The sequence below is a fragment of the Suhomyces tanzawaensis genome (genome assembly GCF_001661415.1).
Source record: "Suhomyces tanzawaensis NRRL Y-17324 unplaced genomic scaffold CANTAscaffold_5, whole genome shotgun sequence".
NCBI lineage: Eukaryota > Fungi > Ascomycota > Pichiomycetes > Serinales > Debaryomycetaceae > Suhomyces > Suhomyces tanzawaensis.
The window spans coordinates 1325083-1342216 of NW_017963640.1; the positions used below are offsets into that span (position 1 = coordinate 1325083).

Below are 17134 nucleotides of genomic sequence, written 5' to 3' on the forward strand. Positions count from 1 at the left end.
AAAATGTTATTGGGTACATACACATCTGGTGAAAAGCCAGGAACTTTTCAATGGAAGTCGGGTGTCTTAACTTCGGCTGTGAAGGAAGGAAAGTGGATTTTAATCGAAGATATCGACAAAGCTCCAACCGATGTGTTATCTATCCTCCTCACCTTATTGGAAAAGAGAGAATTGACCATTCCTTCTAGAGGAGAAGTCATCAAAGCAAAGAATGGATTTCAAATTATTTCTACGATAAGGACTTCGAATGATTCTGGATCCGTCACCATTCCAGATTTGATCGGTTTGAGATTGTGGAAATTAGTAAAAGTGGATTTGCCTACAGAATCTGATTTAAAGGAAATAATTTTGCACAAATTTCCTTTACTCAAGAATCTTGTGATCCCCTTCATCAAATGTTACAATGAAATATTGAAGGTTTATTCATCCCCTTCATTCATCTCTTTAAATAAGGGTTCCAACCCTAGAGTGATTTCTTTCAGGGACTTGATGAAGTTTTGCTCCAGATGTAATATCATGTTGTCCAACAATGGAATCAATAACACAGATCAACTTTTGGAAACTACATTATATGACAATATATTTGCCGAGGCCATTGACTGTTTCGGAAGTTCCATCACTGAGTACAACGCATTGGTACCATTGGTAAATGTGATCGGTGACACTCTTGAAATCCCAACTTCCAGAATCAATTTATTCTTGACAAACCATGTTCCAAACTTTATTGAAGATTCCGATCACATCAAGGTGGGAAGGGCTACTTTAACCAAATCTCTAGACAAAACATACAGAGGAGTATCCAACCAAACATCCTTCGCCAAGACTAACCACTCTCTCAGACTCATGGAGCAAGTTGGAGTATCCATTCAAATGATAGAACCAATTTTGTTAGTAGGTGAAACTGGTACTGGTAAGACCACAATTGTCCAACAGATAGCCAAGATGATGAACAAAAAGCTTATTGTTATCAACGTTTCCCAACAGACAGAGTCCGGGGATCTTTTGGGTGGTTACAAGCCAGTGAATGCCAAAACTATGGTAGTTCCGATCCAAGACGAATTCCAGAGATTATTTTTGGCCACTTTCTCCAAGAAGAAGAATGAGAAATTTGCCCAATTATTGGGTAAGTGTTTGAGCAAGAACCAATGGAAGAATGTCATTAGGTTGTGGAGAGAAGCCCTCAAGTTGGCAAGGGAAGTTTTGAAAGCTTCTGATTCCGATGATGAATCTCCTCCATCCAAGAAGAGAAAGTTGACTTCAAACGATAAGACTATCATCATGAACCAATGGTTAGAATTCGAGGCACTGGTCCAAAAGTTTGAGCTCCTGATTGCCAACCTTGAGAATTCTTTCGTGTTCAATTTTGTCGAAGGTTCTCTTGTTAAAGCCGTGAAAAATGGTGACTGGTTACTCTTGGACGAAATTAATTTGGCGTCCTCCGATACTCTTGAGAGTATAGTTGACCTTTTGAACGAAGCTCATGACCAAAGAACTTTATTATTGACCGAGAAGGGTGATATTGAGCCCATCAAGGCACATTCTGAATTCCGAATTTTCGGTTGTATGAATCCATCTACCGATATCGGTAAGAAGGACTTACCACCAAGTATTAGATCGAGATTCAGTGAGATTTATGTGCATTCACCCGATAGAGATATCTCTGATTTGTTGATGATTATTGACAAGTACGTCCACAGGTATGCCGTTGGCGATGAATGGGTCGGCAATGATATCGCTGAATTGTATTTGGAAGCAAAGAAATTAAGCGAAACCAACCAAATTGTCGATGGTGCTAACCAGAGGCCACATTTCAGTATTCGTACATTGTCCAGAACATTGATCTACGTGTGTGACATTGTCTCCATCTATGGGTTGAGAAGATCATTGTATGAAGGTTTCTGTATGTCTTTCTTGACATTGTTGGATACCAAATCCGAAGCCATCTTACAGCCTGTCATAATGAAGCATACCCTTGGGAGATTGAAGAATATGAAATCTGTGATAAAGCAATGTCCACCAGCTCCAACCACTGCCGGGTCTGCTTATGTTCAATTCAAGCACTACTGGATGAAGCAAGGTCCAATGGAACCTATTCCTCAGCCCCACTATATTATTACTCCATTTGTCGAGAAGAATATGCTTAACTTGGTGAGAGCTACTGCTGGAAGAAGATTTCCTATCTTGGTTCAGGGTCCTACCTCCGCAGGTAAAACGTCCATGATCAACTACTTGGCCAATATCACAGGTCACAAGTTTGTTAGAATCAACAACCACGAACACACTGATTTGCAAGAATACCTCGGTACTTATGTGTCTGATTCCACTGGAAAATTGACTTTCAAGGAAGGTGTTTTGGTCGAGGCATTGCGTAAGGGTCATTGGATTGTGCTTGACGAATTGAATCTTGCCCCAACCGATGTTCTTGAAGCATTGAATAGATTATTGGATGATAACAGAGAGTTGTTTATTCCTGAAACACAAGAGGTCGTTCACCCACACCCAGACTTCATGATTTTTGCTACCCAAAATCCTCCTGGATTGTATGGTGGTAGAAAGGTCTTGTCCAGAGCCTTCAGAAACAGATTCTTAGAGTTGCATTTCGATGACATTCCTCAGGACGAGTTGGAGATTATTCTTAAGGAAAGATGTCAAATCGCCCCAACATACGGTAAGAAGATCGTTGAGGTCTACAGACAATTATCTATCCAGAGACAATCCTCCAGATTGTTTGAACAGAAGAATTCTTTTGCTACTCTTCGTGATTTGTTCAGATGGGCTTTGCGTGAAGCAGTTGGCTATGAAGAATTAGCTGCCAACGGCTACATGTTGTTGGCCGAGAGAGTCAGAAAGGATGACGAGAAAAAGGTGGTCCAACAAGTGATCGAGAAGGTCATGAGAGTCAAATTGGATATGGATGCTTACTATGAAAAATTAGAAGAAAAGGCATTAATGTCCCTCCCTGATACTTCGATTGTCTGGACTAAATCTATGAGACGTTTGGCAGTGTTGGTATTCACTTCCATGAAGTACAACGAACCATTATTGCTCGTGGGTGAAACAGGTTGTGGTAAGACCACTGTGTGTCAAATCATTGCCAGATATCTAGGAAAAGAATTAGTCACTGTGAATGCCCACCAGAACACAGAAACCGGTGATATTTTGGGTGCCCAAAGACCAGTCAGAAACAAGTTGGAAACGAAGAAGGACTTGGTTGACAGTTTGACTAAGGTATTCGAAGCCATGGGCAGGGAAATCCAGCCTGATTGGGACTTGGAGTATTTGTTGGAGTTGTACGATTCCATCAATTCTTTCGAGGGAATGGATGCCAAACTTTTAGAACTGGTTGCACAGGGTCGTAAGGACTTGGCGGTGTTGTTTGAATGGAACGATGGTCCTTTGATCCAAGCTATGAAGCAAGGTAACTTTTTCCTCTTGGATGAAATCTCTTTGGCTGATGATTCAGTGTTGGAGAGATTGAACTCCGTTTTGGAACCTGAAAGAAGTCTTCTTCTCGCTGAAAAGGGTACTGACGATGCGTTCATTACAGCCCACGAAGGTTTCGAGTTCTTGGCTACCATGAACCCAGGTGGTGATTATGGTAAGAAGGAGTTGTCTCCTGCGTTGAGAAACAGATTTACCGAGATTTGGGTGCCTTCCATGAATGACTTCAACGACGTCAGAGAAATCATCGCTTCTAAACTTATCAACAAGGATCATATTGAGCCCATTGTGCAGTTTTCTGAATGGTACGGCAAGAAGTTCGGAGGTGGTCACATCGACAGTGGTGTAATTTCCCTTAGAGATATATTGGCCTGGGTTCAGTTCATTAATTCATGTTCCAAGGAGGTGGAACCATCTGCCGCTTTATTGCATGGTGCCAGCATGGTGTTCATTGACGCCTTAGGAACCAACAATACTGCTTATTTGGCTGAGAACGAGGCCAGGTTAAATGAGCAAAAGGAAGAATGTGTTGCCAAATTGTCCCAGTTTGCCAATGCCGATTTGATGAAGTTCTTCAAGGCTACGTATCAGGTTTCTATGACTGAAGAGCAATTCCAAAGTGGTCCATTTTCCCTTTCCCGTATCCAGGTCGACACCTCGAAGGGTGCTCCGTTCAATTTGTTGGCTCCAACCACTGCTGCCAACTGTATGAGAATTGTACGTGCTATGCAAGTTCACAAGCCAATCTTGTTGGAAGGTAGTCCTGGTGTGGGTAAAACCAGTTTAATTACTGCGTTGGCAAAGGCCACCGGAAATCCTTTGATTCGTATCAATTTGTCAGAACAAACTGACTTGATCGATTTATTTGGTTCTGATACTCCTGCTGAAGGAGGAAAAACCGGTGAGTTCGTTTGGAGAGATGCTCCATTTTTGAGAGCAATGCAAAGAGGTGAATGGGTGTTATTGGATGAGATGAACTTAGCTTCCCAATCCGTTTTGGAAGGGTTGAACGCTTGTTTAGATCACCGTGGTGAAGCATACATTCCAGAGTTGGATAAGTCTTTCACTTGCCACCCAGAATTCAAGGTGTTCGCTGCTCAGAATCCCCAATACCAAGGTGGTGGAAGAAAAGGTTTGCCCAAGTCGTTTGTCAACAGATTCAGTGTGGTTTATGTCGACGTATTGAAATCCCAGGATTTGAATATGATCTCCAACCATTTGTATCCAAATGTTGGCGAAGATGCCGTGGCAAAATTGATCCAATTTATTTCCCAGTTGGAAGAACAAATCGTTGTTCAGAAGAAATGGGGATCTTTGGGTGGACCTTGGGAATTCAACTTGAGAGATACTTTGAGATGGTTTGAGATGTATTCCTCTAAGTTTTTGGTTGAGGACTTGAACGATTTCTTCAATATGATTATCTGCCAAAGATTCAGATGCGAGGAAGATAGAGCTAAGGCCCGTGAATTATTCGAGTCCATCTTCGGACCTCAGGTCCAGAAAGATGTCTACTACTCAATTACTGATAAGTATCTCCAGGTAGGTGATGCCATCATCGAAAGAAAGAGAAACGTTCAATACAGATCTGACAACTTGCTCCCATTACAATCCAATTTCAAGGTTTTGGAAAGTGCCATTAGGTGTATTAACCACAACCTTCCCTTGATCATTACTGGTCCAAGTAATGCAGGTAAAACTGAATTAATCAGATTTTTGGGAGGAGTGATTGGGGTTAAGATCGACGAGTTTGCCATGAACAACGATGTTGACTCCATGGATATCCTTGGTGGATACGAGCAAGTTGATTACACCAGGTCCATCATCATGATTACCGATAAGGTATACGAGCAGTTGAATGAAATGATTGTGATCAACATCAATTCTGACAAGAATGTTGTCAGTAAGGCTGTCGAGTTTTTGGACTTCCTTTACTCCAACGAGATTGGCGTGGAAAATTATGACACTTTCCATGCCCTCTTTGGTTCCAATCTTGAGATTTACTCGAATGATACATTGACCAAGTTGTATCAGGAATCGACTGTTCTTTCCAAGAAAATCCAGCAAGACAAGAGCATCAAGTTCGATTGGTTCGATGGTCTTCTTGTGCAAGCAGTTGAAAAAGGAAACTGGTTGATCCTTGATAATGCCAATTTGTGTAACCCATCTGTTCTTGACAGATTGAACTCTTTATTGGAAACCGATGGTGTGTTAATTATCAACGAATGCAACAACAGCGACGGACAGCCTAGAGTGATCAAGCCTCATCCAGAGTTCAGATTGTTCTTGACTGTTGACCCCAAGTATGGCGAATTGTCTAGGGCAATGAGAAACAGAGGTATTGAAATCTTTTTGGATAAATTGGATGTCAGAATGACTTCTTACGACAAAAAGTTACTCGGTTTTGAAGGCAGTGCTCCTGTTGTTAAATTTTTCCCATCCTCTTCCTCCGAATTCAGACCATTCGCTTTATTGGATGACATCTTCGAAGCCTCTTCGAATGTTCAAGAAGCGGTCACGATTGGATTCAGTGTGCTTCCATTTGACTTGCTTGTCAACTCCAACTGGATTTCATTCGTTGTGAGTTCCAGCCAGTTTTCCAGCCACACAAAGTCGTTGGCTCAAAGCTTGTTGGCCATTATTGAGTACGGAAAATCCACAGGCTTAATCAACAGATTACATTCCATTTACCAGCCTATTCAAGAATATGTTAACGAGCTCTTGGGATTCAATACTTTGTTTTCCTATCACCAGGTTCCTCATCCTTTGTTGAATCCAAATATTGTGCCTATCATTAGCAAATTGAATCCTTGGGTGGGATCGTCGGAATCCAACTACTTTTTCGAAGTCATTACCAGAGTTATCAAGTCCAACACGACTATCAAATCTATTGAAGAACAGGGATTGAATGGTAAGGTGAATGAGTTAAGCTACATTGAAAGATCTGCTGCCTACCATCTTGGTAGAAATATCAAGAACGTACCCAGACTAGAGATCTTCAAGTTCATGAAGCAGACTAGCGAATTCATCGAAATGGTATTCCAGAAGCTGATTGGTTCTATGTTCCAGTCACAGGGAGTCTATCAATCTTTGTACGAATTCCAATCAATTTGGGAAGGTATGTTAGAGACCAGTCAGGAACAGGACGAGTCCAAATTGAGAGTCTATCAGGAAATGATGAGTAAGTGGGTCAAGACTGAGGACTCAGGTGACTCTTCAATCAAGCCTTATCTTGACGAAATTAAGCAAACCATCCATACCTTTGTTCAAAAGTTGAATTTGTCGACCGGAAGTTCTATGGATCTCATTTGGGAAACTTGCAGAGGAGACTATCCAAAGAATGAACAATCGTGGGAAAATCTCAAGAGATTAATCTCATTAGCTGACGACTTTGACGAGATCGCCGATGAACAATTCGGCGACGCTCGTGAATCGGTTCTTGGCTTGAGAAAATTGATTGTGGAGGTTTACCAGGATATCGTCACCGATAGAATGAATGATGAAGGGTTCCAAGAGTTATACGATACCTTGTCAAGTGGAATCAAATCGCTCAAGGAAGTGTCCTCCAAGTTTGTAATCAAGCGTGATAATTCCTTCAAGAAGGAAGTTTCCATGATTGCCAATTTTATCGAGTCGCAAGGCTTGATGAATGGCCAAGATGTGAGTGAAAAGATCGTGGAATTAGCATCTGAGGGAAACACTTCCACAATTTCGTTGTTGAACAACAACCAAGGAATTTTGTTTAAGCCATATCCATCAATTTTCAAAAAGTTATGGAAGGCTGACGAATCATTGGTTCCAGGATTATTCTACTCTGATTTGATATTGTCGTCATTGACCAAGATACAGAAACTTCCTGGCTCTTCTGGTAAGTATCTTCAACAGAAACTTGATGATATTGATCATTTGAAGAGGGCCTTGATCAACAACTCTCTTCCTATTTTGAGCAACCAGATTTCTAGTTTCAAGGACTTGCTTGTAAAGTGGATTCATCAATTCTTGATAATCCACTTGGATAGCTTTAACGAACAGGACAAGGTTGTGCTTCAGAACTTAGACTTAGCTTCAATCAAGGAATACGTTTCCTCAATCGTCCAGATTGTGGAAAATTCGAGTGACGAAGCTTTCAGGAATATTGCTCTTGAATACTTCATCCCTGCCCTCATTTTAATATCCGATGCCACCTCTCAATCTGTTAAGGCATTGGGTAAGGCTTGGATCTTGTTTTCTTGTGGTTCAATCCAACTTTACTTGCCAAGCTCGTCTTATGATCCTGCTATTAAAGAGTATGTCATTTACAAGAAGTTCAATGACCAAAAGGAAGCTTCGGAAAAAATAATTAACGCATGGAAGATAGCCAGACAAGTGTTAATGGGTGATGAAATTTCTGGTATTGAAAAGTTGCTTCCAAGCGTGGATGCCAACAATTCTCCTTCTAGGCCTAGAGTTTTCAGAACTCAAAAATCGATTGACACCCTCTTTGAAGAATGGAATGCATTCATGGAGTCTACCATTGATGTGGAACCTATAAGGACATTATTGGAGAGTGCCGAACAATTGAATGATTCTACTGCTAAGAGAACTGAGATGTTCCAGAATAATTCCAACCAGTTTTTGTTGAGACTTCGCAAGAAACACTTTATTTATTCAGATTTGAATGATATCTTGGTTGGATATATTTATGGTCTCAAATTTGGTTTCGACTTATTGAGTTCTGACTCTAAGAATGACCTTTCCAAGTACCAGTTTGATCCATTGTGGTTAGTGAACGTGGTTGGTTTGACTGACGAGTCTTCTTGTAACGAAATGTTCGAGAATGCTAAGGTATTGACTAAGTCCTTGCCGATAGATTCTTCGGTTTCGGAGCACTTAATGTCTTTCTTTATGAGGTTGTCATTCGTCCATTCGAGTGAGTCGTCCATTCTCGAGCAGGCCCTTCAGTCACTTTACTACAGATGGTCTTTGCGTCGTATTAAGCAAGAAGAAGCTGAGGCTCAACAAGGTAGCTTATACAAGTATAATGATACCGAGGGTGATGCAGAGGAGGACTTCAAGAGTATGTTCCCCGACTACGAAGAAGTGGTAGGAGAAGTCGATACCAAGTCCTCCAAGAAGAACGACTCGTTTGAAGAGATATACTTCATGATTGCAAAGATGTACATGAACGAATTTGTTATGCAAAACGATTTCAACATCCAGTCATTGGTAAATGATGGTGCTGAAATCATTGAATTGATGTCTAACATCTTATCTGAATCGAAGAAGTCTCAAAACAACCCATCCATTTTGGCTTCCTTGATTGCTAAGATTTCTGCCAGTCACCAGGAATTTACTAATAGCTTGAACCATAACCTGTTCGACTTCTACCACGGAAACTCATCCTCAGAATCCAAGAAGGCCATTAAAATTATCACTAACATCCACACCTCGGTGCTTAAGTTGTTAGAGCAGTGGCCAGAACATTCTACCTTGCAAAATATTGCTGTGGCCACCAATGAATACTTGCAAGTTCCTATTGAAGTTCCGTTGTCAAGATTATTGCAAAAGATCGAACAGATCTACACATTGATTTCGGAGTGGGAGAAATATGCTTCCAGTGAAGTGACTTTGAAGGTATTCTTTGACGAATTAACTGTATTGATCGTTTCTTGGAGAAAACTAGAACTTTCCACTTGGAAGGCACTCTTCAGTTTTGAGGAGACTACCTTGGAAAAGAACCTTGGCAAGTGGTGGTTCCACTTGTTCGAGGTCATCATGATCCCCATCTTGGGCAAGGAATACGAGGACCTTACTCCTGTGAAATTGCTTGCAGCATTGAACTTGTTCATGAGTCAATCTACGTATGGAGAGTACGCATCCAGATTGAACTTGTTGAGATCTTTCAGGAATCACATTCTGAGACTCCAGCAAGACGTTCAAGCAGTCCAGGATGTCCATAATGCACTCTGCAACTTCATCCAGTTCTATGAGCAGTTCATTCCTTTGATCACCGAAGCTATCAACACCACCAAGGTTAAGCTCGAAAAGGATATCAACGAAGTGATCTTGCTTGCTAGCTGGAAGGACGTCAATATCGATGCGCTCAAGCAAAGTTCAAGAAAGTCCCACAATAATCTCTACAAGATTGTGAGAAAGTATAGAGCCTTGTTGGCCACTTCAGTCTCGTCTCTTATCCAAGGAGGGTTGACTGAAGTCAACAAGACTGTCATTTCTGTCAAGGAGTTACCATTGATCACTGGTCATGTTAGTGATAAAGAAGACGGCGAACTTTGCTCTACTATTTCAACTTGGTCTCAAAGACCTACCCGTCTTCAAAACTTGACCATGGTGGAGAAGAATATGAATACTTATGTTTCCAGAATTATTGAGGACGAGATTCCAAATATTTACGGCTACGCCAAAGATACTTTGGAGCAGATGGAACAGCTTCGTAAGGAGACTCCAAAGGAATTGAAGAAGGACAACAAGAAGATAGTGGCTGCCTTGAAAACTCAGAAGAGAAAGTTGCTCAGTGACACCATCCGTGAATTGAGAAGGATTGGGTTGAAAACCACATTGAGAGCAGACATTATGGAATTCCAAGGCACCACCAACGTGATCCTAGTCAACAGTACCAACTTTGGTGACAGTATCTTAAAGGGAAGTGATGGATACTTCTTTAGAATTTTGGATCTTTTGCCACGTTTGAGAGCTTCAGTCTCTGAAGTGGCAGAGGACGTCCCAGCAGCTGATGCCCAGAAGGGACTTGCTGCTGCCGAAAACTTGATTCACTCATTGATCGCCACCAGAGGCCAGTTGAATACATTTGCCAATGGCTTGGGGACCGTGGATGAGTTGTTTTTGTCGTTTGAAAAATTGGCCAATGTGAAGAACAATAACGACGTCTTAGTAAGAGCTTCTGTGGTTGATTCCAGCAACATGAATATCATGACTATCAAGAAGATTTTGTATTGGTTGCCAAAAATCATTGACCACACCATTGAAATCATCCAAGCTAATGCTATGGGTGATAACGTGCTCAAGATATTAATGAAGGCCAAGTTTGAACTCACCAGCTTTTCCCAGACTTTCAAGACTATGGACAGTCACATCTACACTGGTGAGACAGTCAAGTGCATTGAAAAGTTCCAAAACTTCTATCAGATCTTTTCTGGTGATATTAGGGCATGCTGCTCCACTACAGCCAAGGATACGTTTATTGCCGAGTTGATTAACCAATGGATTCTTACCTCGCAATACAGCGTGCAAATTCAATCATCTACCTCGCTCAATGATTTGAGAACAGTCGAAGATGTTGAATTGGCCTATCGTGATTTATCCAGCGCCATTATCGTCACCATTCAAAAGGCACTCGAGGTCATTGCAGAGCCTGTTTCTGAGGAGGATGATGGATGGCTCAAGACTAGTCAGCAGAGGCTTTTCAAGCTCATCAAGTCGCTTCATTACCCCAAGATAATTCACAAGATTAACAGGTGCATTGAGCTCGCTTCCCAAGTTGAACACAGCATCGTTTCTTCAAATTTGGTTTCTGCATTAACCAGCTTTACTCTTCCATTAGTCAAGCATTACGTGAAGTTATGCTGGAACACTTTGGGAAAGAGTAGAACCAACTACCTTGAAACATCACACGCCACTTTCATCTTGACCAGTTCTCTCCACACGTTAGCCACCAAGGGATTCTGTTCTCCTGAACCTCCTACCGAGCAGAAGGAAGACAGCAACTTGCAAGATGGAACAGGATTGGGAGACGGAGAAGGTCAAAACACTGGAGAAGTTGGAGATGATGAAGATTTGAGTGAAGATGCTCAAACCGAGAACAAGGAAAAGGAAGAAAAGGACGAGGGAGACGAAGATGAGAATGACGATGCTGTCGATATGGACGGTGACATGGCAGGAGATTTGGAAGAAGCATCTGATCAAGACGATGATGGCGAAGGAGACGACGAAGAAGGTGAAGATTTGGACGAAGAAGTCGACGACATCGACGACTTGGATCCAAATGCCATTGACGAGAAGATGTGGGACGAAGAAGCAAAGGACGACAAGGAAAAGGAATCCGACAACATGCCTGAAAACTCCAAGAATGATGACATCACTGCCAATGAAGACGAGGACCAGTCCAGTGACAAGAAGCCCAACGATGCCAATGAAGGAAAGGAGGAAGAGAACGATGACGAAAACGATAAGGAAGAAAAGGAAGAAGCTGAAGATGGCGAAGAAGAAGACGTTGGTGAACAAGAAGATGAGGTCAAGAATGACGAAAACGAAAAGTTGGATGACTATGTTCCTGAGACAGAAACCTTAGATTTGCCTGAAGACATGAAACTTGATGGCGATGACGAGGAGGATGACGAAGGTGACGATGGTGAGTTCGACGACAAGATGGAAGACCAAGAAGAAGACAAGAATGAATCGAACGATGTGAACAACGAGGAAGAGGAGGTAGCCGAACAAGGCCAAGAAGACGAGGTCATGGAGGATGCCGAGCAAGAAGGAGACGATCAAGATGAAAATGCCGATCAAAACCAAGAGCAAGAGGAAGAAGAAGCTGAAGAGGCAGGCGAAGCTGAAGCAGGTGAAGATGCTATGGAATCTGACGAAGAAACCGTAGGAGAAAAAGACGAAGAAAAGAAGGAAGAAGGTGGTAACGACAACGAATTGGACCAGGAGACTGCGGAAGGTGCCGATGCTGCTAACGACGACAACAACGACGATGACGTCGATATGGAGTCTGCCGTCAAGCAGGAGTACGGTGAAAAGGGCGATGGTGCTGATAACCAAGTGGTGGACGAAAACGAAGATATCGGAGCCACTGGTGGTGCCAGCACCGACATGAACCAACAGGACGAAAATGAAGACAACACCAACCAGGATGAAGCCCGTGACCAGGCCAAGGAATCCTTAAAGCAGTTGGGAGACTCGTTGAAAGAGTTCCACCGTCGTCGTCAAGAAATCCAACAAGCGTCCCAAGAAAAGGAAGAGAAGGTTGATCAAAGTGCAAATGAAAGACCGGATGAGTTCGAGCACGTCGAAGGAGAAAACGCTGAATTCGACACCCAAGCATTGGGTGCTGCTGATAAGGACCAGATCCAGTCGATCGACGAGGACATGGCCATTGACGACGATGAGAACGACGAAACTCACGAGATCAAAGAAGAGCCCGAAACCAAGCCAGATGAAGATAACATGGATGTCGACGAGAATGCCGAGGAAGTTGATCCTGAAGAAGGTAACATCGACCCAGACAATGACTTTGAAGGAAAGACCAAGGGTGCGTTCATTGGTGAAAGAAAACAGACCAAGGATGATGGAGAATTGATCTACAACAAGGACTTACAAGAAGAGGAACTTGACGAGTATGTGCAACTCGACAACCTTCAACTCAACGACTTGAATGACGATGCTCCAATTGAACTTGAAACCGCCCGTGAATTGTGGAGAAAGAGTGAATTGGCTACCCAAGAATTAGCTTCTGGTTTATGTGAACAATTGAGATTGATTTTGGAGCCCACCTTGGCCACCAAGTTGAGGGGGGACTACAAGACTGGTAAGAGATTGAACATGAAGAGAATCATCACCTACATTGCCTCCGAGTTCCGTAAGGACAAGATCTGGCTCAGAAGAACCAAGCCTTCCAAGAGACAGTACCAGATCATGATCGCTGTCGACGACTCTAAGTCGATGAGCGAGAGCAAATCTACTGAGTTGGCCTACCACAGTATTGCCTTGGTATCCAAGGCTTTGACCCAGCTTGAGAGTGGAGGTTTGTCCATCGTTAGATTTGGTGAAGACATCAAGGTGGTCCATCCATTTGATAAGCCCTTCAACAACCAGGAGACTGGCTCGAGAATTTTCCAATGGTTCGATTTCCAACAGACCAAGACCGACATCAAGCAGTTGTGTGCCAAGTCCTTGAAGATATTCGAGGATGCCAGAGCCACTTCCAACTCCGACTTGTGGCAATTGCAAATCATTCTTTCGGATGGTGTTTGTGAAGACCACGAGACGATCCAGAGAATGGTCAGAAAGGCCCGTGAAGAGAAAATCATGTTGGTTTTCGTTGTGATTGACGGAATCAACTCCAACGAATCTATATTGGACATGAGCCAAGTCAGTTACGTTCCAGACCCTAACACTGGTGCCATGAACTTGAAGGTCGACAAATATTTGGATACCTTCCCATTCGAGTTCTACGTGGTGGTTAGAGATATCAACGAATTGCCTGAAATGCTTAGTTTGATCTTGAGACAGTATTTCTCCGAGATGGCCAGTGCTTAGTGGGGCCGAATTATTAGAGTGTATATTAGAAAAAAATTGATTGATTTATGCCATGTAGTATTAGTAATGGGCGTTATAATTTGAAAGTTTAGGAATTGAGTTCATTTTGAAGTGTTTGGCATTCCATGGATTACATTTCGGCGGTATTCTGCCAGGCTTGTGGATACGTCACATTACAGCATGCCTTTGCGACAAGTGTGGTTCGGTGAGCAACAAGCGCCACCACCCACCTTCCAATGTCTACAAACAATTGATATGATTATTAAATTATTATTATTGTTATTAATTAATCCTAACTATCTTATTGAATAGTTCCCTTTCCCATTTTAGAATACAAAATTCGAATCTATAAGTAACCTTGTTTAACCTTTTCTATTTGGAACGACTCTGGCCACACACACAGACATGTCGTCCAACTTACCCCCGGAGCTGAGGTTCTTGCCATACTTTTCTGGCAATGCATTAACCTGTTGGTTGTATGGGGTGTATGCGTAGTCGTCGAATCCGACCGCCTTTGCTTTGAGTAGAAGCTTTCTGGCTATTGTCTTTAAGTCCTTGTTGGACTTCACGGAATCATCAATGCACTGGACGATTTCTTCTTCGTACAAGTTGTCCGAGATGCCGTCGGAACATGCCACGATGAGATCGTCTTCTTTTAACTTGATCGAGTCAACCCATGCCATCTCGGAAGGCATCTGATCAAGGGTTTGGGTGCCGATTTGTTGGGGACACAAATCGGACACCATTTGTTCTTCGTTGCTTTTGACGATTTTGCCGTCTCTGATGATGTAGATTTTGGAGTCGCCAATGCTGATCATTTTCAAGTACTCACCACTGAGCATGCCGAGGATCAAGGTAGACGAGCCACGCAAGTCCTGGAGGTCCATCAAGTGTGAGGTATGCAAGTAGGAATCGTCCAAGATCTGGTCGATATCACGTTTGTTGAGGTGGTGGGGGGCGTGGCTCAACTTGTACTCGGTCATCAAGCGACTCAAGGTCTCGACCATGGAGCGGGACCAGATGCCTGACGAGCAGTGCTCGCCCTTGCTTTCCCACCCCGACACTCCGTCGGCGATGGCAAGCACGGTGGGCGACACGAGCATGGCGTCGTCTCCGGCCTTGACCGAGATGGTGTCCACAGGCGACCCCTGGGGTCTTCTCTTGGGGAGCAACGAGTTGAGCAGGGTGGGGTCCGTCAAGTCCGACAATGAGTGGATCAACGGGTCCGAGTTGTTGCTGTGGTGGGCGTACGAGTGGTAGCCAAACTCGAACTTGTACTTGTCGTTGGAGATCTTGCGCATCTGTTCGCGAGTCACACAGGGGTAGCTCATGTAGGCCAAGCCCTCGTCCTTGGGGGGATCACGGTCCATGAGGCCTCCTAGGAAGTAGTGGCGTGCTCCTTGGAAGATGGAACGGCACGCCTGGATCGACCTGGCGGCCGATTTGGTGGGAGGCGCCAACGTTTGCAACCGCATGACTGAATATGCCTGGGAATATATGGCTGTAAGTGACAGGAGGAGCAGGAGGTATTTATAGGCAATACCGCTGGCGGTTGTGTAAGTGCTGTAAAAAGCTGCAACTGGCTCCTTCTCCTCCTTTATATTACCCGGATGTAAGCGCAAAAGAAACGCAAACATCACGCGACAGGCGAGGGGAAGATCTGGGGCGGAGGGAGGGGTGATTGAGGGCGACGGGTTTGGGGCGAGTGACGGTGCCGGTCAGTGGGGGGCGCTGGGTGTAGTCCAGAGTCGTGACGTATGGATCGTTGGCCTGGAACACTGGCTGGGGCCTCCGCTGGGGCCTCTGCTGGCTGGTAGCGGGTGCCGCATCGCACGCATGCGCGCGCGGGCTCGCAACCGCGGGGAGGACCAACTCCGAAGATGCCCGCAGTCGGCTGAAGTCGGAGCTGCCACATTGGCGAGAGGGGTAGCCGCCTCGAGCGGCAACTATAAATACTGCCAAAGGTATGGGCTCGGAGTTGACGAGCGGGAGGGGTCAACGTGACACCAGACCTCCGAGACGTCCAACGGCTGGCTCCAAGGGACGGTAGACGGTGCTGGTGTCTTCTGGTGCAAAAAAGGGTCTGCTGCGGCTGCGAGTTGTTGCAGCCAGCGGATGCGCGATGCGCGCCGTGGGAGTAAGAGAAGCCATGGGCAGGCATGAGAAGGAATTAGCCAGTGAGCCATTAGCCAATAGCCAGCAGGGAAGTAATGCCAATAGGCAGTAATGAGCAGGAATGGCACCAGTCGGGAAGGGGCAGTAATCAGCAATGCCATTAGCCAGTATGGATGATTTCCATCATTTAGCTATCACGAACTGGCTCGTTCTGGGCCTGCTATGACCGGTGGGTAGCTCATCCAGAACATAGCCACAAAGTGGCCACAGAGTGTGAACCGCACCTCCAGTCTAAGTCTCTATCTGTTAAAAAATATCAGACTGGTGGGTTCAATCTATTTATCAATTCTGGAAGGTGTTTCAGAGCGCCTCGGCCTACATTCTATGTCCTGTAAAATAATTCTATTCACTTCTCAATTGTATTTTTGTCTCAGGGCCATATTTCATTTATCATCACTTTCTAGAGTCGCCTATTATTTTTTGATTCCATATCACCTCAAGCCATCATCACAACAAGGCACACTGCTGCAGCACTCCTTATTGTAGCATTAAGGAATTAGGAAAACTGTTTACCGAAACGACTAAAATCTTATAATCAAGTATAGGTGTCCTTACATATTTACGAGCTTCTGGAAGGCCCAGACCGTGCCAGCGATCTCTCCATGTATAAGTCCGTTGCGAAGTGCTGGAAAGCTTACCTCATCGTTACAGAATGGCTTAGACCCCGTATATGCTATGGCGTGCCTCGATGAACCCTATTTTCTTCGCGAGCATTCTTATAACTGACCCCACCCCAATACTTGCTGGCACAGCTTGGAAGGATACAATTACGAGACTATAGAACAAGCTCCACAATGTTCACGAGAATGTGGTGGGTAATTTCCTTTTTCGTATACGGTGATTCCTGATATTAAATAATGGAAGTAGTTCCTGTTGTGTAGCCAATGCCATTTTACTCGTCAACAAAAGCTAAATGATTCAAATTTCTTCTCAATCAAAAAAACCTATCAAAAGGTTAGAATCGGTCTAATAGCGTTGTTGGTAGCACAACTTCACTGCGTAGTCAGCTTCGCTGTGCCTCTAACCATTCGCTACCTCTTCGACTGCACATTGCTAGCTGCAAAAAATTGGTAGCGCACTTGGCAGGGCTTGAGTCGGTTGTCCTCTTGTCCCATGGGTACTTGTGGTCCGAGTCTTTCAAATCAGCTCTTCTTTGTGCTCTCAAGTCATCTAGCTTTTCGAACTCGTAAATCCAACCTACAAAATTGGTTTCCATAATTCAGATACATACTGCTATGATTCC

General features: G+C 43.8%; 2 protein-coding genes across 2 annotated transcripts; one reads left to right on the forward strand and one right to left on the reverse strand.

The window, feature by feature from the left end:
* Positions 1–489: 489 nt before the first annotated feature.
* MDN1 (AAA family ATPase midasin) lies at positions 490–13763 on the forward strand. The gene has a single exon (XM_020207874.1). The coding sequence runs from the start codon at positions 517–519 to the stop codon at positions 13714–13716; it is 13200 nt and encodes a 4399-aa protein (XP_020063954.1). The 5' UTR covers positions 490–516; the 3' UTR covers positions 13717–13763.
* Positions 13764–14078: 315 nt separating this feature from the next.
* PTC8 (Ptc8p) lies at positions 14079–15191 on the reverse strand (the record flags this gene model as incomplete). The annotated part of the gene is made up of 1 exon (XM_020210155.1): positions 14079–15191. The coding sequence occupies one exon, from the start codon at positions 15189–15191 to the stop codon at positions 14079–14081; it is 1113 nt and encodes a 370-aa protein (XP_020063955.1).
* Positions 15192–17134: the final 1943 nt, after the last annotated feature.

What these genes read in the sequence shown, in the direction of transcription:
- MDN1 (XM_020207874.1), top strand. Translation starts at nt 517, where the DNA reads ATGTTGTCCAACAATGGAATCAATAACACAGATCAACTTTTGGAAACT.